The sequence below is a fragment of the Xylocopa sonorina genome, chromosome 12, assembly GCF_050948175.1.
Source record: "Xylocopa sonorina isolate GNS202 chromosome 12, iyXylSono1_principal, whole genome shotgun sequence".
NCBI lineage: Eukaryota > Metazoa > Arthropoda > Insecta > Hymenoptera > Apidae > Xylocopa > Xylocopa sonorina.
The window spans coordinates 7745281-7770422 of NC_135204.1; the positions used below are offsets into that span (position 1 = coordinate 7745281).

Here is a 25142-nt window from a genome sequence, read left to right on the forward strand (position 1 = left end):
ACTATTCAATATTGTATTTCTGTTATTCTTATTAGAGAAACCAATGGATCAACTACGTGATACAAATTCAATTCAAATAATCGTATTCGCGCGCTTTCTCAGATAGCGTCAGTTGCATGTGAAATCTCGAGAGGTGCAATTCTAAAGTTGTTTTAGTGTAGTGAAATACCGCTATTATGTACTTTTATTCACAAAAACCTAGAAGAATAAGGTAAATAACAATTAATCTTTGCTATGTTACAAAATATTTAAAACGATATGTCTAAAAAAGTGTACTTCTTTCAGTTTGAGAGGCTACTCGTTCCGAAATTCGCGGAGCAGCCAGTCGGCCATCTTTCCTTACTTGGTAAGTCTTTAATTTCATTATTTTACTGTAAATTACACGATAGAGTACATATCATATACGAAATAAGATAACCTCGTATAAGCAATAGGAAATAGAAAATAATTGCATAATTGAATTTGAATAATCAATTCTTTATTCACATGTCGACGTATTGTCGTTTATATGCACATTCTGTCTTTCACCTTATAAATTCATATCAATTTCATATACAACACCCTCACCATGATCCGTTGCTGGTTTTTTCCTTCTTTCGCATATCATTTCACCCCGTGGATATATTATTTTCACGCTTCTCGCTAAAATGGACGAATACTCGTTTAAATATACTATATCTGCAATCGCTACGGTCCACTCGCGATGGCTACGCGCGAAAAATTGTTATATAACATTCGTACGACGGTAAGAAAGAAGTCAAAAATTAGCGTAACGCAAAGGGGTTTTAAAGCGCGATTAAAATATAACAACGCTAATTACGGATCGTTTATGGAGTACAATACAATTGTGTTGACTTATAAGATGATCCATAATTCCCATCTAAAAGTGAACGTATTTTACAAAATACGTTCAAGGGAAATCAATATGGGCATTAAAATGTTAAATATGAATGCTAAAGTATCGATAGTTATTCCAAGGTCACGTACAATACACTTTTTACAATAAGTCTTGTATTTTCATACTTCGCAACAAAAATGCACTGAACACCATCTAGAAAATGTAATTGACCCTGAAATATTTTTAAAATATATATATATATACATACACTTAAATATTTTGAAGATGTTTTAACATCCCCTGTAACATTCTTTCGTGGCTACAGGTTTAAGGTAATAAAAATGATCAGTCTATATATGTATATATATGTGTACCAAACAAACAAAAATGAAAATACCACATAACCGTTTTCTTACAGATTTCGATTTCATTCAAATAAAAATCTCACAAAACTGCATTTCGCTCGCTACATCGATAATACATTTTCGTCTCAGCTCTTTCACCTTCGAACATTCTGTACAATTATGCCACACTAAAAGGACGAATACTCTACGAACAACAAAAACGAAGTCGATCGCTAATGTATACTGAATTTTCGCAGATCGTTAAACCCGTCTAACGTTTGGCAAAATCGATAGACTACGGTTGCACTATAAACAGTAGAAGAGTAGAAAAATTTATTGCGATTACTTAGTGGACATCGTATTACGGTTAAACGCTTCCTAAATTTTCATCGTATTTTTTGTTTTCTTTTTATTGTTCTTGTTTGTGTTTCGTAACGCAAGGACAAGTGTAAACGCTCTTTGTACTTTCTTCGATGGTGTATCTGAATACAATTCAGGTAATCGCGATACAGCCGTAGGCGTCCTCTAGAAATTGGCATTTCGTCACTGTTGAAACAAATCTCAAATACACAGTATTCGATCACGACCACACTAGACGACTCAACGTATACGTTATTGCTCGTTTATGAATAGCATTCCCTAAATCATGTTTGATTTTCAGACGTTGTTTCTTCTTTTACGACAGAACAAATCGCTGAAAAATTCATACGGTTTATTCTGGCACAAATAGGGGATAGAGGCAAAAACAGATCACATGATTCAGATCATAAATATTTACCTCTCTGTGTACATGGAATTCTCAACATACTTAATTTTTTTTTTTTAATATTTACAAGATACACACGCACACGTCCTCCGTGCTCCTCTCTAAAAACAGAATCGATTTCTTTGCTACGGTACAAGGCTCACCCAACAATGTCCCCGTAATATAGACCTTCCTACATGAAAACATATTACGGTTCCAATCATGGACTCTTCAATTTATTATTTGTCACAGAATTTTTCGCGATCGTTCCATCTAAGGCTGAAAAGTTTGAAAAGAAAATTAATATTAATTCATTAGAACTAATATTTTTCATAAATTTGATTTGATAACTATTGGAATGTGATCAGCTATATTCATGGCATGATATTACCCAATAAATAAGTCAAGACCAAAATAGAACAAATGTAGTCATCCAATGCAAGGCACTTAGTAAACAAGACACACAAAATCGTCTTCATATATACGAAGTCCAAACAGGAAAGCCAAATATTTGTTATTACGTCTGGCTCAGACGTTTACGTTTTGAATCAACGAATCGAAGGGGTTCAACGAATTAACTTACCTAACGCACTGTGATCCTGTTCCGTAATCACATCGTCGCCTATTGCCTCCTCCGAAAGTTTTGCTTTGGCTAGCCTCTGGCCTTGGATATCCGGTATCACGGCCAGTATCGTGCTCGTGGAATTTTTTAAACTCTCATAGGACTGCTCCAACTGCTTCACTTTCTCGCTAAGCTCTGTGTTAACCGAATGAATTTCGCTCACCTGGAGAATTTATAATTAATTAGAAAATTTGTAATCTCTGATGAAATTTACAGAATTATTTAAATTGCAAAAGTGACTTTAAAGAGTAATCTTTAACAAAGATCGTGTAAAAGTTCGCACTACGTACTTCATCATTCAGTTTCTTAACAGAAGTCAATATAGTAGCTTTCTCCCTCTGCAACGATATCACCATCATACTAACATTCTGGCTGGTTTCCTGAAGAGAGTTCAATGCATTCTGCAAAACGTATTCAAATTTTTTAATTAACAAACATGTAAGAACTTTCACTTGTTACACACTCTCAGATAACTACCCTGTCTTTCGTTTGATCCTCTGTCACCCACTGTACCTTCCTGGATAGTGTTTCATTTATATTCACCAAGTCATCAGACAAACGTGCAATGTCAGCATTCAATTGATCAGTCTTTATCTTTGTCTCATTTGTGATCTGCATCTGTGGCCTTTGAGTAATATTTGACAACTCTGTTATAGTGTTCTGTGAAACAGAACAATAAATAGTTTTTAAAATTCTTTCCTTTAGCTATCTTGTAATATCATTAGTAATATTATTAGCATGCTTATCAACCTTGATACTGGTGATGTTCTGTTGCATTACGGTTTGGACATCCTGCGCCCTGGCATTGGATTCTTTTAACGTTTTCACAGTGGCACTCAGGTCTTGTATTTGGCTTCCAAACGAAGCCACGCTACTCGAAAGGGCTTTCAAGTCTGTTGGCACACTAACTAATGCTGGGTCAGCTTTGAACCATTCTTCCACACGGTGCAAATCGCGCTGAATGACAACTAACTATAAATGAAATTTCATTATAAAAATCGATCACTCTTTGTACAACATAGTATAAGATAAATATTTTTGAGTCGTTTCTGTAAATTTTTACGACATAAGAAACAATTTAATAAATTTATGAACCGCAACAAGATACCATGAATTTACCTGTGACGTAAAATTATTGATCTGAAGCTTGAGATCTGACAAATGGGTAAAAATAATGGTCTGGTTGTTCTGGAGATCTCTCGACAGAGAGTGGCATTTCTGCAGAGCGTCGGGAACACCCTCGCTTCCGGCAATAACTGCAATTTAAACGATATATTCTTTTGCGTTTCCTAAATATGAAATACGCAAACATGGTATCGTACTATCACGATTGATTTAGTTTTATCTGTTATTTCAACAAAAACAACAGACGCAGACATGGAGCCTCTAGGGATTAACGTGAATCAACTTTATCTTTCTTTTGAGATACTAGTGGTCGACGGTTTACGTTTAACGTAGAAATAAACGAAAAAAGATTGCAGTCAACAGTATTGTAGAGGAATAAATCCGCATTGACTTAATACATCAATTTTGCCTATTTAAACAACTATTATCTCCAGAGACTCGATATCATCCATGCTCTAACGCTTTCTATCCACTAGAACTCTAATCCAATATTTGTCAACATATCGAATCAACGATCATCTTATTCGGTAAGCGTATTACCACGCTGCCATAATCGCTGCATCATAAGCAGATTACATAGAACCACGCTATTAACATAATCGTATAAGTATGTACCAACCATAAATTAACATAACCAGCCATTAGAAACAAAAGAGGAAACCAAAGACAACAACGAAGCAAAAAAGTACAAAGGACAAAGAAATAAATAATAAAGGCTCGTTTCTATTCTGGAACTTATGGCTGAGGAATTTACTCACGTTGTAACCACGTGAGCAAAATAATACGAGAGAGAAAAGAAAAAACGTACGTTCTTGCGTTTCCAGCGCGGAGAACTGAATTGAAAAAATTCTCTCCTCTTTTTTTACGATTATTATTTAATTAAACCCGTATTTTTCTCAGCCTCTCCCCTCGAGGACTCCTTGAGATGCAAGATATAGTACCTTGGTCCAGTTCGGTCCGTAGAGCAGTGAGTTGCTGGCGAACGTCGATGAACAGCCAAATTAAACTAGCGGTTGCTAATACAGAGGCACAAGCCAGAAAGGCACTACAAGCTTTAAAAAATCCGGGACAAGCTCGACTTCGTCCGCCTCTGCATTTGCGGCCATTTCTAGTCGCAATATTCCAGTATTCCGATCGTTCGTCGCTGCTATCTGATAGTAACTCCTAGAAATTTTACGGATCATCAGTGTCGACCCTTCTCCGCCGACCCACCCGTTTTCTGGTTGTTCATCTTTAAACAAACTTTGATAAGCCCCTATCACTGTCTTCGGTAAATTAACCGTCTGATCTATTCTTTGCTTTTTTCGTAAAATGATCTGAATTTCTTAATTGATTTTGAAATTTTCCAGAAAACCACAGAAGCTATTCAAAATGTGAAACAATACGCAAGCATACTTCATCGTTTTCTCCTATTGCAAGTTTCCAAATGAATCTCCAGAAGTTATTATACGAAACTTGTTGCCTTTATTTTAAGTATGGCAAATTTTCAAAATCGATTAATCAGTCTCGTCGCAAACGTTTCCTATTCCAAGGGTTCGAGGAAATCTCGAAGTCGATAAAAAAAGAGAAGGAAGTCACCCGTCCCAAGAAACGGTCCTCGTGGTCACGGCCAATCGATACGTACTTGGGAGCTACGTTTTCCGGAACTTCGGCGGGAAACAGTGTGCGGGGGCGCCAGGGCGTCGAGCTCCTTCCGTTTCTTCATCTTCTTCGTCGGTTGACGAAGCGGCACTGTCACCGCGACCGAGTCCATTTCAAGTAACACAAAACCGCCTATCTTCGTTTCGTTCTCGCACACGAGCCGATCGCGAACGTCACCGGTCAACCCCTTCTTCTCACCGCCCCCCCGCCCGCCCTTATCACTAACTCTTTATCAACCCTTGCACGATGCACTCACGTCGATTATCGTTCGCCAGCAGGTTCATTTCCGCGCACGAAACACGATCGCGTCTCCACGATCTCATTCGCGCGATCGCGATCATCTACGTTCAACGAGTACGCGATCACATCTTCTCGATTCTATCATTCACGTGATTAGAATGTTTATTGATACCGTATTGTGCGACGACGTACTCTGAAATCAGTCGATTCTGCACGTCAACTTGTTGGGCAATGTCTTCTCTTTTTCGTGAAACAACATGATACTTGTTCTCTTAGTCAGTCATGGTCTACTTTCTTTAAAAATATTTGCAGTTTTTGTTATTATGCATTGTAGTTTCTTTTAGGATTGGAAAACTTTTTTGAAGAAATCAGAATGAAAGAAAAGATTGGTATTAATGATCGAGAGAGTCCTAGAGTAACTATAGTTGGAGTGAAATTAACAAGTTGCTGAAGGTCATTGGAAAGCCACCCTCTCAATCGTTCATCTTTACCCCTTCCACCAACATATCTACCAATATATTATATACATCGTTTAGAGCGCAGATTTTATTTTTATATAGTTAATAATAACCTGATATGTTCTAAGAATATGATGTGACTGTTTAGAAGAGCGTGGTCTAATCAAATTATGCTGGGAATGCTTTCAAAAGTACACGGGTTAAAATTAGAAATGTACTAGTAGACCGTATTAGTAGACAGTACTAGCTAAATAAGAAACATTGAAAACTTTCTTAAACATCCAAGTGTTCCCGGTTATTTATTGGAAGGATAAACGCCAATAGGTGAATTTCTAAAATCTGATAACTTCTTCCGCGCTTTACTGGGTATCGCGGCATCGATCGATCGATCGTAGCGATACGACAGCGCTGAACCAAGTGCTCGAGCGGCAACAAAGGAGGTCAGGGGTGAACAAAAGCGTGAAGAAGGCGACTGCAAACAAAACCTGGCCTAGGTAAGAGGAGAGAAAAGCGAGGAACAAAAAAAATGAAGGAAGAATAGGGGGGGAAAAAAATGGGAACGAGGTACGATAACGCGGTCACAATGATTGTGGCGATTTAAGTATATCAGTCGAAGCTGTTCAAGGCAGTCGACTCGCTTAGATAAGAGAACTCGAACAAAGCAATCGAACAAGTACACGTTCCTGGCGCTACGCCTGTCCGTCCATATAATATCGAACTTTAGCGATCCAAATTTTGCTCATATCCATGATCATAATCTATTATCAGTTTCGAAGTTCAATATACGCTTGAAGCTAGTCAATATATTCTAATTATTTGAATAATTCGACAACTTAAATTTTCTAACTGCTTTGCCTTTCATGAGCTCGAATAAATGAAACTCTACTGAATATTTCCCTTGCAAATGCATATATAAAATGCAAACATGTTTCTCATACGAACGTAACGATAATAAATGATTACGTTGAAATCGACATTGCTAGCCACAACTCGACCTTCCCGGTTAACAAGTTAGAACGGAACAATACTCGAGCTAACGTGACGAATTCTTGAAATGAACTCGAAGACCTCGTCCAATCAAATGTGACGTAAGAATAAACCTTATGTTACGCTTGTGTTACTACGCTGTTACGTCGCTGTGAGATCGTAATGAAGAAAAAAAACTCACGAGGATTTCACGATCACTGCCACGGAACCGACTAGGACTGGAGTAGCCGCGACAAGGCGAATCGCGTCACGAACCGAACATCGCTGTGAAATGCCTCGCACTGAGGGCCCTCTTATCATCGTTCGCCCATGGTACCTGACGATGTTTGCGGCTGACGCCGGTACGAGTGCACCAGCAGGCGGATAAACATCGTTTCCGAGTATGTTTGCGCGGGTTACGTTCGCGCTAGAGCGAATTGCCGCGCGTGACCGTGTACCCGGAGAATGAGAATGGGGAACAATCCGTGGAACGTGGTTCCAGCTGAGCGTTTACGTTTATTTCGCCACTACGATACTTGTATGGATTCGGTTTCGTGATTGTAGGAAAGTATCGAAGCTATAGTGCTAAGCTTGGCTCCCCAAAAGGTTTGTCGTCGTATACGTAGATATATATAAATATAATTGTTTTTAAATATAGAAATATAATTTCTTTGAGCCATTAGTTCTTGTAAATGTAGTCCATCCTTATCAGCTTAATGACTGTTTTCAACAAAAGTCATTTGTACATGTCCAGCTAATCGAGGAAAAAGTATCTTAATGACGTAATGGAAGGAAGAAAATAAGTGAGGATTCATTAAAATTAATGACATGTTTACCATGGCGTTTGATCAGGTCGAATGAAAAACTGGCTGATTGCATTCGCGTTTTATATTTATATTCCAGCAATTAAATATTTTTGGATACAACAGTAATTGTCATGTGAGTGGTATCTGTCTCTAAATAGAAATAACCATTTATCTGAGCCTTGATTTAATAATCGTTTTATGGTACCATTCAAGTATTCCATTCTGCACTTTATCTATAAATTGGGCGGTAAGACAGATGGACGTAACACAAATCTTTCAGTAAATATTTGAAAATGGAATCTGTCGAGATTATGAAGAAGTTAAAAATGAACATTCAATAAGGAGTGTTTAATTGGAATTCTTTAAAAAGAACACAAAGACGAAGCAGGAGAAAATAGAAGATAAGAATTAGGATTAAATCTCCTCTAATAGAAAGTCAAACCCTCATGCATGAGTACATCTTGAAGAATCCACTTTCCTTGCGAGGAACTTATACTCCACGAAAACAGAATTTTTCAAGAAAAGAACAAACCATACAAAAGTAGAAACTTCCTTAAAGAAAGTAAAACTTCCTTAATCTTCTCAAGTACGAATGTACATACATATGTACCCTGCCAGAGAAGAAGTAATATCCACGGCTACAATTCCTTTAACGAAAAAATTTAATATTTCTACGATTTCCCAAGTTTTTTAATTTAATGACAAAAAATTGAACCTAAAGTTAAAAGCAAGAAAAAAGAAAACATTTAATATTTTTCTCAAAATTAACAAAGTTTACTAAAGTTAGCCTATGACGTTCTAACGATTCTAGTACGATTGACATGACCAATGGATTTCCGGTTCTGTAGAACATTTTCCTCAATAGCCGCCAATTTCGCGCACATTAAGTATACACTACTTTGCATAATCAAAAAACCATTCACAAAAACTACAGTCATTTCCGTCATGGATTTCATGTACATACAGCGATACAAAAACTTTCAAGATGAATAATTATCGTAGTGAGGAATTCTTTCAAAGTCTATTTGAAATTACTTGCATTTAACAGTCTGCTAATCTATTCCACGAAAATTCTTATAATACATAGTCATTAAGAGTTGATACATACGCTGCGAATTTCGCTTTGTTTTTAGCATTATCTTATCAGCCCCAGGTCCGTATCAAATGTGTTCACTAACTTCACTTAGTTGAGTTTCAATGGAGATTAAAAAAAAATTAATTGCAACCAATATTATCTTGTATTAATTATTGTTTTGCTATTATTAATCCTTTATTAATAATCGAATAGCTAATTTACACCTCCAGCAATTACACATGACCAATTAATACGAGCGTTTGAAACAATGATCCTTTAATTAATTCGAGGGCTGTAATATTTCACGAAGCATCGAATTTCATGATGAAAAGTCACTGGAAATCCTTTTCGTCAACTTTTCGAACTAATTCTTTTTAATTTCAGTTTGCGATCTGGACATGATTAAGTCAACCTGTATAATAGCAAAATTACGTTGTCACACGGTTCAAACCAATTAAGGGACTATGTTTTCAGAAAAGTCAGTAGATGCAACGATCTAACTATTCCAAGTATCAATTTGATATCTCCAAGAATTAAAAATTGTACATTTAAATCGTTTCAATGAGGCATCCCGTATAATGACTAAAAAAAATCAGGCAAAACGATCAGTTCGAACGACAGAAATAAATGAAACAATTAGAACCAATTAGAACAGTCGAAAATTGCTAATTGGGCCCATATATTTACCATGTATGCGTTGTCACGATCGCGAGCGTTGCATATCCCTTAGAGACTCGTGAGACTACTTAAACGCATCAACCCTCTCCTATCTCCACCCCTATGGGATAGACAGACGACTTTTCGTACGTCACTCCATTAGAGGCACTTCTATGTGTTCGCTGGGCGATTGGGAATCGATAAGGGTAGCGAAATAGAATCGTGCACACCTGTCGACCATCGAACGTTTCATACACCGAAAGACCACGAGCACTTGCTGCATGCGGAACTTGACCTACGTCCGGGATAAATTATACAACAATTCCGATCGATCCGCGTGTTACAAACAGCGCACGGAGGAAATGACAAATCGTGCGGTTTAGAGCTACGTGGACTTAACAGGCTGGTGAACTGGATGGCGATTTATTTAATTAATTAATTGACGTTGCTTGCCAATTGATATTAGTGGAGAAAACAAACGATGGAACGGCCGCAACGAGCACAGACAACGCCTCCGCGTGCCACTCGCGCCGTGCGCAAGATATCGACTGACTGAGGGTTGGTACGCGGCCGTGCACAGCGGTCTATCTGCCAGGGGTTCCTTCGATAACAATTCACCGCGCATAGGGAATTTCGAATTGATACAGGAAGGGAGAGAAGCGCAGGAGGGAAAGAAACGGAAAGGCGGATAGGGGGTAGTAAAAGAAACGGACGCGGTCCGTTATGCCGAAGAATGGAGGTACTGTCGGCAATACAGCGATCGATGAAGTTCAAGGAGCTATCGTTACACTAATGGATCGATAACTGAAATCAAGGACTTAACATTAATTAAATTTTTATATGAAATACCGATGAATAAGACTGAAGTGAACATTGGATGTACAAAAAAAAACAAAAAGAATTGATTGCAATAATGAGCAGTATTGACGGATATCGATTGAATTTGAATTATCGGTAATATGAATTGAATAGATCTATAAATAAGAATAATAACTACATTGTCGATAACTTATCGATTAAAGAGTTCATGTGAAAAGTAATATTACAAGTGGATAAATCGGAATGTGTGAAAACGTTCGTGTTTACAACTATTTACATCCCGATGTTTCCGCACTTAATATCGGTTCCACATTGGTTTGTAAAGAAAGAAGATCTAAATTTATAACGCCGTTGGAAAGAGCAAAAATAGACATTTATGTATTGGAGACTCAAGGATCTTACACCTATTTTAGATTAATCACATGACGTATAGTTAAATTTAACGCGTAAATGAATTTTTTCGCGTCCCGATCGTTGGGCGTACAATTACATAAGCGTACATCATTTAAATAGTCCAACTTACGGAAAACAGTATCAATATTTTCTAAACAAATCAGCATTAGTAGTTGCAAATTTGTGATTTTAAACAAATCATTTTTACTAACAACTATAATGGTTTCATTGTTCAAATTCATCTCAGCATTAGTTCCAGAATAAAAGCAGCACCAAGTAATTATAACACCTCTCAGTTTCATGGCGAGAACACAAAGAAATAAATGATAATACATTTACCTGATTTTATAGAAACATCCATCTTTTTAATTTCTCCATATAAAATGACAGCCAACCAGGATAGTGTTATCAACCAGAAAGTAATTAAAACAGCTGCCAACCACAACGATATAATCCTCATATCAGACTTGCTGCATCCACAAGAATCGCTTGCTTTAATTTTAAGCGCACCTCCCGACCTGAGTTTCCTATAACATCAGACAAATTCGTTGTATAGTGCAAATCTCCAGAATTTGATCTTAGTCCATGTCTTGGTGCAAGGTTGAAGAAAAAGTGCGCGATTATCTTACCTTTTAACTTTTTTCTTCTTGGGTGGAAGTGCCAAGTCTGACTCGTCAGAATCACTATCTGACAGCAGATCGAGGAGATTAATGGTTTCTTTGTTGTTCGAATTATTCATTGTAATCGGAAAGTCATAGCACGGGTCACGAAGTTAAAAGGCAGACGTGAAATAGCGTTGACGGCCAGCTCAATAACATAACCTCTCTAATCGGGTTGTCAGTCATTAAGAAATCTATTTCGTTTTACAGTTCGCTAATATTATCTCTAATTAGTTCAACTACGTATTACGTAACGATACTTAAGTTTTGTATGTGACTCTCACATATTATTGCTTTGGCGCGGTTGCAATCGAGCGATCCATTCCTCTGCATACTCCACGACATAACCTATATTGGTGCATTCTTGCACAGCACGCTTTCTTTTCACATATACTGCCATCTGACGGACGAATGTGCGAATAAAAATATATAAATACTATGATTTAGAAATATATTTATACATTATGAATTTTTGTTGAAAAATATCTTTTTCGAAGCCTAATACCAACTCGAAAATTGTTTACATTACATAATCTGTGCGTATGTATCTGTTTTAGAGTAATTAAATGTCTAACTTTTAGTAAACATTTTCTTATGTGTAATTCATGAATATTCATTCACTCGATTTTATTGCGTACAGAGTACGCAATATGTTATTCACAGAATGCACATTATAAAAAGTTATAATTTCAGAGCTGATCGGTTACAAGAATTCAAGATTATTATGTGTAGAACATGATCGATTATATTATTACTTCATTAAAACATTTTTGTATTTTATACTGTTTACATAAAGTTAGTGAGTGCTGTACGCGCTTTCACCGTGAAACGATTTCCCTTTTCTTAAACGAGATGTTAACTGCACCTCCTTATAAATTAGTCCAAAATATTCCATTTCTCACTCTTTCACTGTGAAATTCCTGAAAACAAATAATGTCCTCTATCAATTTTACTGTAAAGTACTACAGTTAGAAAAATAATCTAAGAATTACCTTTACTTCAGCCAAAAGGCAATCTCGAGTACCCTTTCGTTTAGGGTTAAACTCAATATCTTAAGTTAGCCGAGTCGAAAGGATAGTCCTTCTAACGCATTTAATTAGCGTGCACAGCACGTTACAACGCTTTCCATTGGAGACGGCATCGCATCCGGTAGAAGTTCGGTCAAAAACGACCTACGTGGATCGCATATGACTTGGTTGCAAATTTATCAAAATTTATATTGTTAATTCAATTCACTCGCGTTATCCAGTGCTTCCAACCTGAAAGAATCTTAGTTTCTCAATCTGTACAGTCAGAATAGAACAGGTAATTAAATAAAAATGTAATTCTACCTACATTCCAATATCGTTAAACAATTAGATTTTCCAAATATTTTCTTGAAGTATTTTTGCGTGTCTAGAAGAGTGCAGTTTATTATTAAAATGAAGAAACGATAGTATCCTGACTTGTTTTATGGATGTAGGTTGCGTTGATGTCTGGGCGTTCGGCTGGCTGGATGTGACACAGCCGAATTTTAAAAATCATCAGCTATGCCGACATCTTGCCTTCGAGGCGCCCAGTTAGAACACTCAAAACATTCTTCTCGCTACGAACAATTAATTGCTCAATCGCGAAGTAATTTGGTATCCACGTACTTTAGTCTGTTTACAATTCTTCGTTTCATCCACTATCATTTTGTTGTTTCAGTCTCAATCAGGGTTTTGATGCTTCCATCAAATAAAAACTAATGAAAATCAAATCATGCATTATTAGTATCAAAAGAGGAAGAACGAGATAAAAGTTATCCTAAAGAACTCACATTCTGTAAAGCACACAAGCCAGTAAATTTAATATTACCCCAAACAAGATTGACATCGAAGAAATCAGAAACCCAAAACGGTACCAACAAATCTAAACTTTCTCTTACCAAAAATAGTTGTATCTCGACAATGTGAGGGAAATTTCCAAGACAAGCACAACGTTCTCCGTGATACCAAACTGAAACTTCGCGGGTATAGTCCTTAGACGAGAGAGGGACGTAGGATAAAAGGTACGGCCGATGGAATCGACGCGTAATTCGAAAGAGACACCTGCACGAGGCTGGAGGCTCGCCAAATAACTGATAGCGTGGGCGTCGTGGCTCCGAAGACGTCGTCGAATAGCCCAAGTCGGGAACAGCATCGACAGCCAGTCAAGAGGGGATGAAGCTCCCCTGGCTTCTTGTTCCATTGGTCAGGAACCGATTGTACGGTTCGTGTCTTCCTCCTCCCCGCCGCCTGTTCTTCCCGGTTGTCCTATTGCCGGGTTTAACGAGTTACCACCTTCCGGTCGACTTAGGCGTTAATGAAGATCTTTTCTGTAGGCACGACTGTTGCACTGGTTGCTTCTTCCTTGCTACTTGCCTCGTTTCCGTGTATTGGGGAGGAAGATTCCGGTGGTACCAAAATGGTGGATACCTGAAATATCATTTTTTGTTTCTTTTGTGATAGGTTACCGTTTCAGAAACTTATTTCACTTTGTTTTGAATAGGCGACTTAACGGAGCATCGCGTAACTATTCATTCAGATTCCCTGAAAGCCTAGAACAACGCAGATAGTGTTAGTGAAAACGATTGCTCATGGAGCTTTAAGAGGCTGTGGAGTAGATTAAAATTATTTAACAGAGTGGCTAAGCGAGTTTAGGTAGATAGTAAAAGTTAAGGCTTGTAGCAAATGTACTAAGGATAAGAAATACATAACATTGCTTTCTGAGATGGAGATAGGCTTGGAACTTTTATTTGCAGAGGAATTATTCTGTTATAAACGAACAACAATGAATTCAAGGCTATTAAGAATTAAGGACAAGGGTTGTTAACAAGCCTCACTTCCTCTAAATTCCATCGTCGTCTACAAATTAACCTTTTTTGGGTTGATTAAGCACATTCTGAGGCATACGACTCCGCCTACGTCTACTCTTCCTTAAAAGGGCTAAAATAGACGTCCACTTACCACATTACGCAAGTTCGTCTGTAGCGAACAATGGCCACCGACAGAATTGCGATTCCGCGTGGCCAGCCGGAAGTCAGCCCGAAAAGCAGCTGCGGGCGAGTCCTTAAGGAGGATGAAAAACGCACTCGCGCTACTGTAGAAAGCGTTCGACGGGCTGGGAGGCTCGATCACGGAGCGGAGGATACCCCGGAGGGCCCTCCGTGACTTCCGGTTCTGGGTTGAGCGCGGCGACGCGCGTGTGCCAGCCGGTGACCGGATATGGCGAAGAACCGACTGACCAAATCGTCCGACGCGGAGCGGCGGCTCCGCGTCGCGAGCTTTTCATGCGAATCACGCATTCCCCTGTACCAAATACCAAGCTCGCACCGGTGACATCATACTTCGCCTCTCCGTTGTGTACCTGTGCGAACGTGCACGGGTGAACGTGTGCACGACCACAGCTGGTCGGCACGGTGCGGTATCGTCGTTTTCCACGAAACAAATCTCTAATAACACACATTTCACTTCTTTCCCAGCAAAAATTCCAATTGAATAATCGTCATCTATCATAAATCTGTGTCATCCCTGAATACAAACAAAATTCTAACAATGGAACCATTTCTGAGACAGAAACAGAGATCCAAAACGATCACGTTTTTAAACACGACGAACCAGAGGCCACAGTCACGAAGGGAAGGGAAAAGGAAGAAAAATTCAAAGGATCGACAGGAGAAAGTCTCGCTGGAACTTAGGGTTCGATGATTCGTGGCCCATCGAGGTTTTCCTTCTCTTATTCCCTCGCCGCGGTATTCACCTGACAAAGCCAGCACCAGGGGAGGGAGTAAAAAAGCCATGGAAGAATAATTAATCAGTAAGCGAACCACGTACGTACGGATGCATATATAAGACCATAGAACGGCGTATACTTACACGAACGAGCGAAAGGAACGCATGTATGCATGAGCCTTCGAACCTTCCATCCGGTTCTGGATATTCGGATGCCTAATTTTGTCCTCTTAGAAAAGTGGACTGACGGAAATACAAACGACCATGAACCGAGGAGGAAATGATTTATGTTTACTGGTCTTAGACCTTTTTACCGTTTCGATTTGCTGTCCAGGATGAAGGAACAGACTGTGGAGGACTATGGAGGCGGACGATGGAATGACATCTCGCCTTCGTTGGTGCTTTTAACATTCATTATTTGAAAACAATGTTTTGTAGTTGCAACTACTCGATATTCTTTCTATGAAATGCGTGAAAAAGAAGTATAGTAAAAAACAAGGTAATGACAAATTAAATGGCATCTTACTCAAGTAATTGTTATTCTATTTTAATTTGTTAATGATAAGAAATAGGGTAGATGCCTTATGATCTTGCAATTGGCAAAATGTTGACAACCACCCTCGCGACTATAGAAAGGAAGGAACGGAAAACGTAGCGGAGCAGGAATCTCGGAAGAAGTAGGCCGTGCAAATGAGGTAGTCTGTCGAGCAGCTCTGGAACTAAAAAAGCCAGTTGTTTGCTAATTGAAGAACAAACAAGTACAGTTCAACGCGCGGTTTGGCATGAAAAATCGTGGCGACTATGAAATCCAATATGGCTTTCAATTTCAATAAGTAAAAGCATCTTAACTTTTACCTTAACTATTTATCTCTTTCTTTTTAAGTTGATCCTAAGATTGTTTTTTTCCAACAGAATATCAATTGAATTTGATTGCACGTGTGATTAATCAAATGTAACAAATTGAACTTGATTGTAAGCTAATTCAATTTGTACTTAGTTAGTAATCGAATCTAGGAATATTTTAAGAAGTAAATCCATAAGTGATGCGTTAGTGTAACTTATAGAGAACATACCGATCAATAACGATAACAATTAACCCTTGTTGAGAGGAGCACGTTAACAAGTTTCACCTGGTAGCTCCTCCAACTAGCCATTTTACAGACGGCTCATAATTAGCGGTACTTTAATTTACAGGCCATCGATACAATTACCACTGTCATCCTTAAATTCATTACAAACTATAAAGTCACTAAAATAGCGTGCTTGGAATAACCAGAGAGTCAACTGCATGAGTACATTACAGACTTTAAACATCTATGTGCGTTACATAATTTGCACCAGCAATCACACAGTCCCATTTCAAAGTTGTACAACGAAGCAATTATCTGTGCGGAATTGAAAAGAAGCTGAACAAAGTGTTTCTCGCGAACAGCCCCAAGAATCGAACGATTTTTCAACAATCCCTCGTCCACAGTACCACAAAAAGAATTGGTTTCGTACCGATCACTCTGCTCCAATTGCTCCCGCAAAGTCTTCAGAGATATTGTTTCCAGTCCACCAATATTCGGAAAAATCGCTATCAATCCCCACGTTCCGTAGATTCGATTAAAACTGAGTCAGATCGATAATTTCCATTGAGATAACGGGCGATCCGCGCGCGTAATGCGACGAACGGAGGAAAAAAGCATTGTTTCGACCGAGAAGTCTTTTTATCTGAACGATTATATCGCGCGCTCCTTTGCTTATCGCGCAACCGTGACTGATAACTTTTTTTTTTCTTCCTCTCGTTGCTCTCTTTTCCTTTTTTTTCTTCGCCGCCCGAACCACCGTCTCCGTAGACGAGCACAACAGGTACGGACGAATCGACGTACCGTGTTGCGATTATCGAGCCGTTTCACGGCTCGTAGGCTCGCGAGCCGAACACCACGACCCGTTTGCAGATCAGTGTCGCCACGACCAGGAAATCGGTCTCGTCTTACAGGATGCCGGTGCGTCAATATTGACACGTTTCTTACGAAACCGGGGAAGAAAGAGGGAACACGAGGCGTGAGAGAGAAAGAGAGAAAAAGAGAAAGAGAATTGGAGATCTGAGGATCGTTTTGCGAACTAGGAAAATTTGAAGGCCATAGGTAGGTCCCATAGGAGAATTCAGAGTAGGGAAGGTACATTGAGATTGATTGGAATTATGGTTTATCGTTCTGCTTATTTTTTGCTCGCTAAGTATTTCGATAGTGAAGTCGGCAAATCTTGTGAATTAAAAAGTATTTTTCTTCTTAATTCTCCCTTTTCTTATTTACTAAAATTTTGGAGTAACTTTGATTTTAGGTCGTATAATGGTTGGTTAAAAAGAATTTGGTTCTATGGTTGACATAGTTGAGGATTCTAATTATGGTTTGTGAAAAAGAGCAGACAGTGTAGTTATTTTTTAATTATAGATCAGAATTTGCAAGTATATGCAAATTCTTCTTAGTTCTAAGTATAGCCTTTTACTTAGACTATTGTTACGTAATAGTAGTTTCCAGTTCTGTTAAGTAATCCATTTAAAATTCTTTTATGTCAGCGAAAAAATGAAGCTTTTGTTTTAAAATTGTATATGCATATATCTCCGCTCTTAAATGGACAATATTGGAAAACTTCAAGTGCAATTTTTAGGACACCTATTAAAACACAATTTGTGAAAGATACGTGTTTAAAAAATTCAGACATTCAAGAACTCGAAAATATCAAGCGTTTAATTCATTCAAAATTGTACAAATAAAATATGTGTCGAAGGACGATCCCACTTGGTTAATGGAGTTCATCTGCGGCGCGTAATCGATGATCTCGGAAACAGGAAATTAATTCAATTGATCAATGGACAATAGTAACGGCAATTAACTTCGTAATGCTATTTACCTGTTGTTACGATAGAACCGTTATCGAGACAAATCGATAAAATGAATCTATTTGAATAACCGTGGGTTTAATGGTCAATTACAAAATTTAGTTATTACAAAAATAAATAATAGAATTCAATTTTCAATACTTTTATTAACCATTACTCATTCATCAGGAATCATTAAATAACAATAATAATGTATATGTGATAAGACTACAACTTGAACATCAAAAAGGATTAGAATTATATGCGAATACTTAAAAACGCATAAATTCGTAAGGAGAAAGGAAACGAAACAATTCGATAATAACAAAATCATTGCAGTGGAATCAGTAGCTATTATTAATTGCATTAATCGAACCGCAATAAAATAAAATCAGTTTTCCAATTAAGTAATGGGTAAAATAATTCGAACAACGGAGATCTGCATAAATTGAATAAATATAACAATAAAAATTCCATGTTCATGTGCGTACAACTAAACCATACTAAAATTTGTATTTTGATTCTTAATATTGTGCAGCATCGTTAAGTAGAGTCGTAATAATAATTTGTGCAAATAAACACATTACATACTACTTGTGTTTGAAACAACGAAAATTGTACGTTATATGTTTTCTCTTTAAACATTCAATCAATCATAACCATAGAGAACAAAACTTATTGGGACATAAGATTTCAAATAGACTAATTGTTGACTGAGACAATTTTTTAATCAATAATATATGTATATATGTATGTATATATATATATTAAAGTCCAATTGAATTATATCAAACGTTAATCGTAGAAAATTAAATTTTCGAACGTTTCCACGTAACAAGCTGAACGTACATGCACTTTGATACGCTTCTCTTTTACATTAGTGTAAAAGTATTATATATCTTTGTATTGAAATTTTCCGTATATTTATCTGCTATTAATACTTTGAACTTACTTTCTGGCTACACGAATTGGCTACCAATATTGGCATAATTTCCTTACAATTAAATTCGAATCATCGTTTAATTCGATAAATATTTCTTGAATAAGTTTCTTCTGTATGAACTATTTTCTTTACGCAGATCTAACGATATATTTAAATTATAGCAACTATTGCATGTAATTATAGATAGTATAAAATCATAAGTTAACAAATATTTAAAATAAATTCAGTCTTGTTGCAGCAACAGACTTAAAAGAGAACGAACAAGACGCCACAAAAGAATCGTCCCTTTCCCAAAAATTGCAATTTAACAAACAACAAAACCGTACATATATACATATCAACAACTTATTAAATTCCAAGAAAAACTTCCAACATTTAGTTAAATAATTGTAACATGATTCGCAGTGTAAACAATTATATAATTAAAAAACTTAACGAAATACTAAAGAAATCAATAAATTAAGGATGTATGTGTATAGACTAACATTACACTAAATTAAACCTGAAGAAACCTTAGTACGATGTAATAAAGCTGACTATTGCATTTGTGCTCCTAAACTGCATAGGATCATAAAATGCGGATATATCGTTCTGTTCACTTGGAGAAAGAGAACGATCAGTAAACAGGGTTCACAACCGGAAAGACTACAAGGAAAAGATAATTGTCTTTTAGCGATGAACTTGTGATACTTCGATCACTTGTGTTCACTACTTGTTATTACAGATTAATTGGTCTGCGATAATTATTATTTTTCTAGCGTCTAAAAATTAAATTGAGCTATGGTTCTAAGGCATACGTTTGATATGCTAAATCAGAGATGAACAATCTGTAACTTGCGGACCGCATATGATCGAAAGAAAAGAAGGTCATATAGAATCAAAGAGATTTTCAAACAAACCCTTATTTCTTTCAAGTTGAACCTTCCTTTCTTTCTAAGATAGCAATTTGGCTATATTTCGTATTAACTCTCAAGTTTGAAATTTTAGCCCGCAGCACAGAAAGATTGCTAATCTCTACATTAAATCATGATATCCTACGGCAACTGCAATTAGTGAAATCGAACATTTACAAGACGATCGTTATTCTCGCATCTTATGACTAGCTGAAGAATTCTTTTCGATCCAATAATATACTAGTAAAAAATTTATATAAATAGAATGAACAACGTTTCATTCTCTTTGATATCTTTTTCTGATCTCTTTTCATTCTGTTTCCCACCCTCGATCGATATTTCTTGCTAGATTGCAATTTCAAGAAATCAGCATATACACACATATAATACGGAATTATTCTAACTCTTAAGCTTACAATTTGCATTGTTTGGGTATTATATGTCTTTTAAACGTATCTAAAAACTATGTAACCTAGTACAGTGCCGTTTCCGTTAGGCTTTCGCTAACTGTTCTTTTCACGCAAATGCATACTGTTTGGTGTCACGTTAAAATTGCCAAGAGGTATATGTGGCCGTCCACGGAGTGACAACCGTCCAAGATGGAAATTGTGCTAGAAATCGTTTGAATCTTAAAGACGTTTGGTGTTCGCCGTGCAAAAAGTGGCCACCTAGCCCTACTGTCAAGCATGGAGTTTTTGGCATATTATTTACCTGTACAACAAATGGATCATATTTTTTTTTTAAATTATATAAAGTACTCCAATAGTTAAGGAATTCATTTTGTATTTTACTCACATTTAACTCGAGGGAAAATGTGAAAGGAACACAATCAGATGCACAAGAATAATAAATGAAATACGTCTCCCTATCGTTCCACTTAGGTCCTTCTAATGGTTTCCCTTCTAAGATAGACCATTTTTCTAAATGAACACCTTTATATGGAGATAAAATTATACTTATATGATCAGGACCTGAAAATAGAGTTTCCATTGCATTATTTTATGGTCGTTCAATGATTCATCAAGCTACAGGACATTACCTGTGACGTTGAAAGTGAAACTGACGATATTTTGTCGCGTAGACTTGGATATGAGTTCAAGTTTTGTTGGAATATTAATCAATGGTGCAGGGCCTGGAATCCAACTTGTTTTCCTATCAGAAATATTTCTACGTTAAGTATACATTTCATTGATCTCCACAATGTCAAATAATAGTAACTGCAATATAATGTATACCACAAAAATGTCGTAACAGGCATAAAATATGGTAGGCCACAATATAATTCCTTTTCACAATCTTTAGCTGTTGACGATACAGCACCTATTTCAGGTACCATAGCTTCTACACTATGTGGACTATTCATATCTAAATCAGCTATCCAATATCCAGTTCCAGAATTTCGTATGTTGCCATTAACATCGTAAAACGTTCTTTGAGTGTGCTACAAAGCGAATATCTATTTATAAATATATGGAATTATTTAAATAAATCAAAATTATAAAACATCTGATCGTTACCGCAATCATAAATCGTTCTGGTGCCAGTGAAGATAAATCGCCGCTATAAGGAAAACCAAGAGGTGTCAAAATTAAGACACCTAGTGTTATTAAAAATATTCCCACTAACACACTTAGAACTCTCTCTGCATTTTTTATCAAAAGTACGAACGGTACCTAAAAACAATCAATATTTATCGTTAAATTACGTTTCGCTAGGAATATTATTTTTAATAATTTACCGTAAAACTAAGGAGCAAAGAAAAGAGTATGCACAACATGTTAGCTATAAGAACTTCCGAATTTATGCTGCTACCAGATCGTCCCATAATAGGAATAAAAAGGTAAAGAGCTCCAATCACTAAGTAGAACGATTGTATATAAGGTAAAGACATTGTTGTTAAATAATAAAACAGCCACTTCCAGCCTAGAAATAAAAAAAATTACAAGTACATCTTTATTTAATATCGCTTCGCCATTAATCAACGTTATTGAAAATTATACCTCTCCACTTGTTGAAGAAATTATATCGAAGTATATTTCCGAGCGTAGGAAATACAACCCAGTGTAAGGGTATAAAACCAGATCGTATCTCAAATAGAACACAGCATGAAAGAACAGACATCCAAATTATGCAATACGAATCACAGTATATTTGATATAAGATCCATGCAGATTTAACTTTCTACAAAATATCAATCGAAGCGTGATTAAGACAAATTTTGAGAAAATTTAAGATTAAGAGATATTACGATGCAATTTACCTTCTTCTGATGTGATCCGACATATAAAAAAAATGTCATCGACACGAAAATAGTTGGGACCACGTACAAGAAAAATAACCATGCTGGCCTTGCATACCAACTCATCACTTTTCCAAGCTTGGTAAGAACAATCGCAATTAGCGTACAGGAAAGTATTGATATTAGCCACGAGACGATTATCGTACCAATACATAGTAGCAAATGTTGTAAGTATATTGAATTTTTCACATCTGGATTGGAATTCAAAATTCAAATTATATTCATGTTATACAATGTTGCCTACAAATTCCTGGCATTTGAAGTGATATATATGGCACATACATACCTCGTCGAGCATTTTGTGCATTTAGATATATCGAATATACACCAGCAATTATACTGATAATATTGATTGTACTTGCCACGTACTGTGGCCATCTGATAACGAATATACCTAAGAAATCAAAGAACACGGGATTCCCTGTATGATCATGAGCAGGTACTTCAGATAGATAATTATCTGATACTATTCCTTGTATTAAAGCAAGAATGTTATCGCCAGTTCTTTGCAAAGAACCTAATGGTATTTGATGAATGTTATCGAATTTCGTATGATATACATAACCATTGGTTGCCCATGCAAAATCAAGACCTAAAATTTTTTAATCAATAGTAACAATAATTACATTTAAAAAAAGAGGGAATAATATAAATAAAATAGAATAAGTACCAGAAACATTTCCAAAGTCTCTGAATATTCGAAAATCAGTATCACCAGGTACAATACCACTTTCAAATATTTCTTGAGCTAAAGATGATGCATAAGGATAGGGAACAGATTTAGCATATATCTATAAAAGAAAATGAAATTAAAATGTGTTTGAATATCAATAATAATAAATGCAAAATAATTTGTTATCACTGAATGATACCTGAAGCATCCAAGAACTATCAGGACCAGCCTGAAAGAGTAATTCTCGACCACCTGCGCCACAAGCCTCCAAATTGATAAAAGCTCGCACTTCTTTAGCCCAAGGATGTTGTGTTATAAACCCATGGGAAGCCTACAACAATTTATATAATTGTTACTACTACAGAATGTTGATTTTTTGTGTCATATAGAATTAGAACACTAGACAGGAATCAATTTATTCTATTAATAGTTGTTCGTATTCAAGGTACCTGTAATAGATTTTCTTCAGCACCATTAAATAAAAATATAATATTATACTTCAACAACTTTGAACTATGAGCAATCACACGTAAAGTTTCTAACATCACAGCACAACCAGCTCCATCATCAGATCCACCTAAGAGAAAATGTTATGTAAGCATTTAATTATATATACAGCTATTTTTACAATTACGAATTATTTTCTTGTTAATCATTACCAGGACTTTCTGGGAAAGTATCAAAATGACAATTTATCAACAAACTGCTCTGTGTAAGTCTGTGTGGACCAATCTTTACAATGACATTCTGGACATTTCTGTACACATTTGTCATTCCATCCAGAAATTTTAAGGGAAAAGCTCCAGTATGCCTGGTTACATTGACTAGAATCTTATGATTCTCATTGGCGTCTTTAACTATGCTATTGATAATGTTTGTTAAATATTTAATTGCCAACACTTCATTCTCATAACTGCCAACAATTCGTGGCCCAATAGATGTAATATTTAATAGATGATTATGTGCTCTTTCTGCTATAAATCTTCCAGGATGTAGACCTTCCTTATTTAATGTTAATGGCTCTGGCAATTTCTTCTCAAATGTAATTATGATGATGGACACGAAAAGATAAAATGTGAAAAGGAAAAGTAGATGTTGGGTTTCATTTGGCAGTACTTCTTTCTTCTTCAAAAATGTTTTATCCTCATAGAGCACATCACTGGAAGATCTTTTAGTGGCATGTTGACGTAATCTTACTCCGTCTCTCTAAAAAGTTATTATTATTCACGAATAAAGAAAAAAACAACAATTAGATTGCAAGAATAGCGATAGAATTCTTACCATCGTCACTATTGAGGCACTTTAAAAAATAATTCGATTGAATAAAAATTGGATCAGACTAGATCACTGTATACTTGACTTCTACCCATTCACTGCATGTAGCACATGCTGTGATTCGTGCTAATGAGTTTAACTTTTATTTCCTTTTATTTCTCGTACGCGCTAAACGGGGAAACACTTAACTCTTCAGTAATCTTTCTTTATCGTACCTGCGGTCAAAGGTGGAAACGGACACTCTTTGCGACTAGTTCCGATAACAACCATTTGCGTCAGAGTGTCGATTTCATATGCAATATTAAATTAACAAATGTAACATTTAGATGAGAATGATTCTCCCACCTTCTATGCCCTGTATCACTTATTCAAAATCGTCACAGCTCGTTGCCTCCCGTTATTTCAGATTTCTCATTCTATAATACCACGTTGGTGTTCCGTGGATCATTGTTATCAGTCAAATTAATCTTCGCGAGAAGACATTTAAGCGCGTTACAACTACATTTATTCATGTGCCACTGCGATTAGATAGGCATATCACAGTTTTTTTCTTTGAACAAAGATTTGTGTAGGAGAGCTCATTTACCCGATACTGTCTAACATAGGCATCAACTCTATATACATACACTTGAACGTAGCATTGCAGGAAAGTTAGCTGAGACAGGGCTCTATCGCGATAAAATTAAGAGCTTGAGAGAGAAAGAGAGAGAGTGAGCAAGAGAAAGCGATCAAGGGGGGAAGAGTGGGCCTTTTAAAAGAACGAAAAACGTTCTTAAAATAAAGCAGTATTACTTTGATTTCATGAATGAAAAATGCTGCACTATTTATGTAACTTTTGCTATCAGTACTACGGTTTATGTAATGTATGCAAGAAAACGAAAGCAAAGTCATGTAATTGCAGTACGATTGCTTCGAAAACAAAAGTGAATCGAATTCTTGATTTTTTCTTGGTAAATTATGTTTCATTTATTGATATATTTAAGAACAGAGAACTGAAACATATAAAATATACATGTATAAATAGGCGGAAGGAGTAATTAAAAAATGATTAACGCAATTGGAGTTTAGTTGAAGAGA

The 25142-nt window shown here is 36.5% G+C and overlaps 2 protein-coding genes across 5 annotated transcripts; both read right to left on the reverse strand.

Moving 5' to 3' along the window:
• Positions 1-456: 456 nt before the first annotated feature.
• LOC143430043 (uncharacterized) lies at positions 457-11783 on the reverse strand. 4 transcript variants are annotated; one of them, XR_013102595.1, is made up of 9 exons: positions 5299-5809; positions 4616-4838; positions 3669-3805; positions 3300-3521; positions 3027-3209; positions 2840-2950; positions 2511-2712; positions 1961-2206; positions 457-1876 (listed from the first exon to the last, which is right to left on the reverse strand). XR_013102595.1 is itself a non-coding variant. In XM_076906011.1 (9 exons), exons 2-9 carry the CDS (start codon positions 11466-11468, stop codon positions 2148-2150), a joined length of 1212 nt encoding a protein of 403 aa, XP_076762126.1. In that variant the 5' UTR covers positions 11469-11554; positions 11673-11783; the 3' UTR covers positions 457-2147. The 4 variants fall into 4 exon arrangements, 3 of the variants coding, with proteins under 3 accessions (XP_076762126.1, XP_076762123.1, XP_076762124.1); XM_076906011.1 differs by lacking the exons at positions 4616-4838; positions 5299-5809 and adding exons at positions 11069-11256; positions 11359-11554; positions 11673-11783 and having other exon boundaries at positions 457-2206; XM_076906008.1 differs by adding an exon at positions 7182-7457 and having other exon boundaries at positions 457-2206; positions 5299-5746.
• An 8359-nt stretch (positions 11784-20142) lies between these two features.
• LOC143429751 (endoplasmic reticulum metallopeptidase 1) lies at positions 20143-24674 on the reverse strand. Its single transcript, XM_076905503.1, has 14 exons — positions 24072-24674; positions 23450-23996; positions 23240-23367; positions 22990-23121; positions 22788-22908; positions 22404-22709; positions 22079-22308; positions 21819-21999; positions 21557-21741; positions 21336-21491; positions 21054-21259; positions 20858-20970; positions 20614-20789; positions 20143-20529 (listed from the first exon to the last, which is right to left on the reverse strand). Exons 1-14 carry the CDS (start codon positions 24072-24074, stop codon positions 20365-20367), a joined length of 2649 nt encoding a protein of 882 aa, XP_076761618.1. The 5' UTR covers positions 24075-24674; the 3' UTR covers positions 20143-20364.
• Positions 24675-25142: the final 468 nt, after the last annotated feature.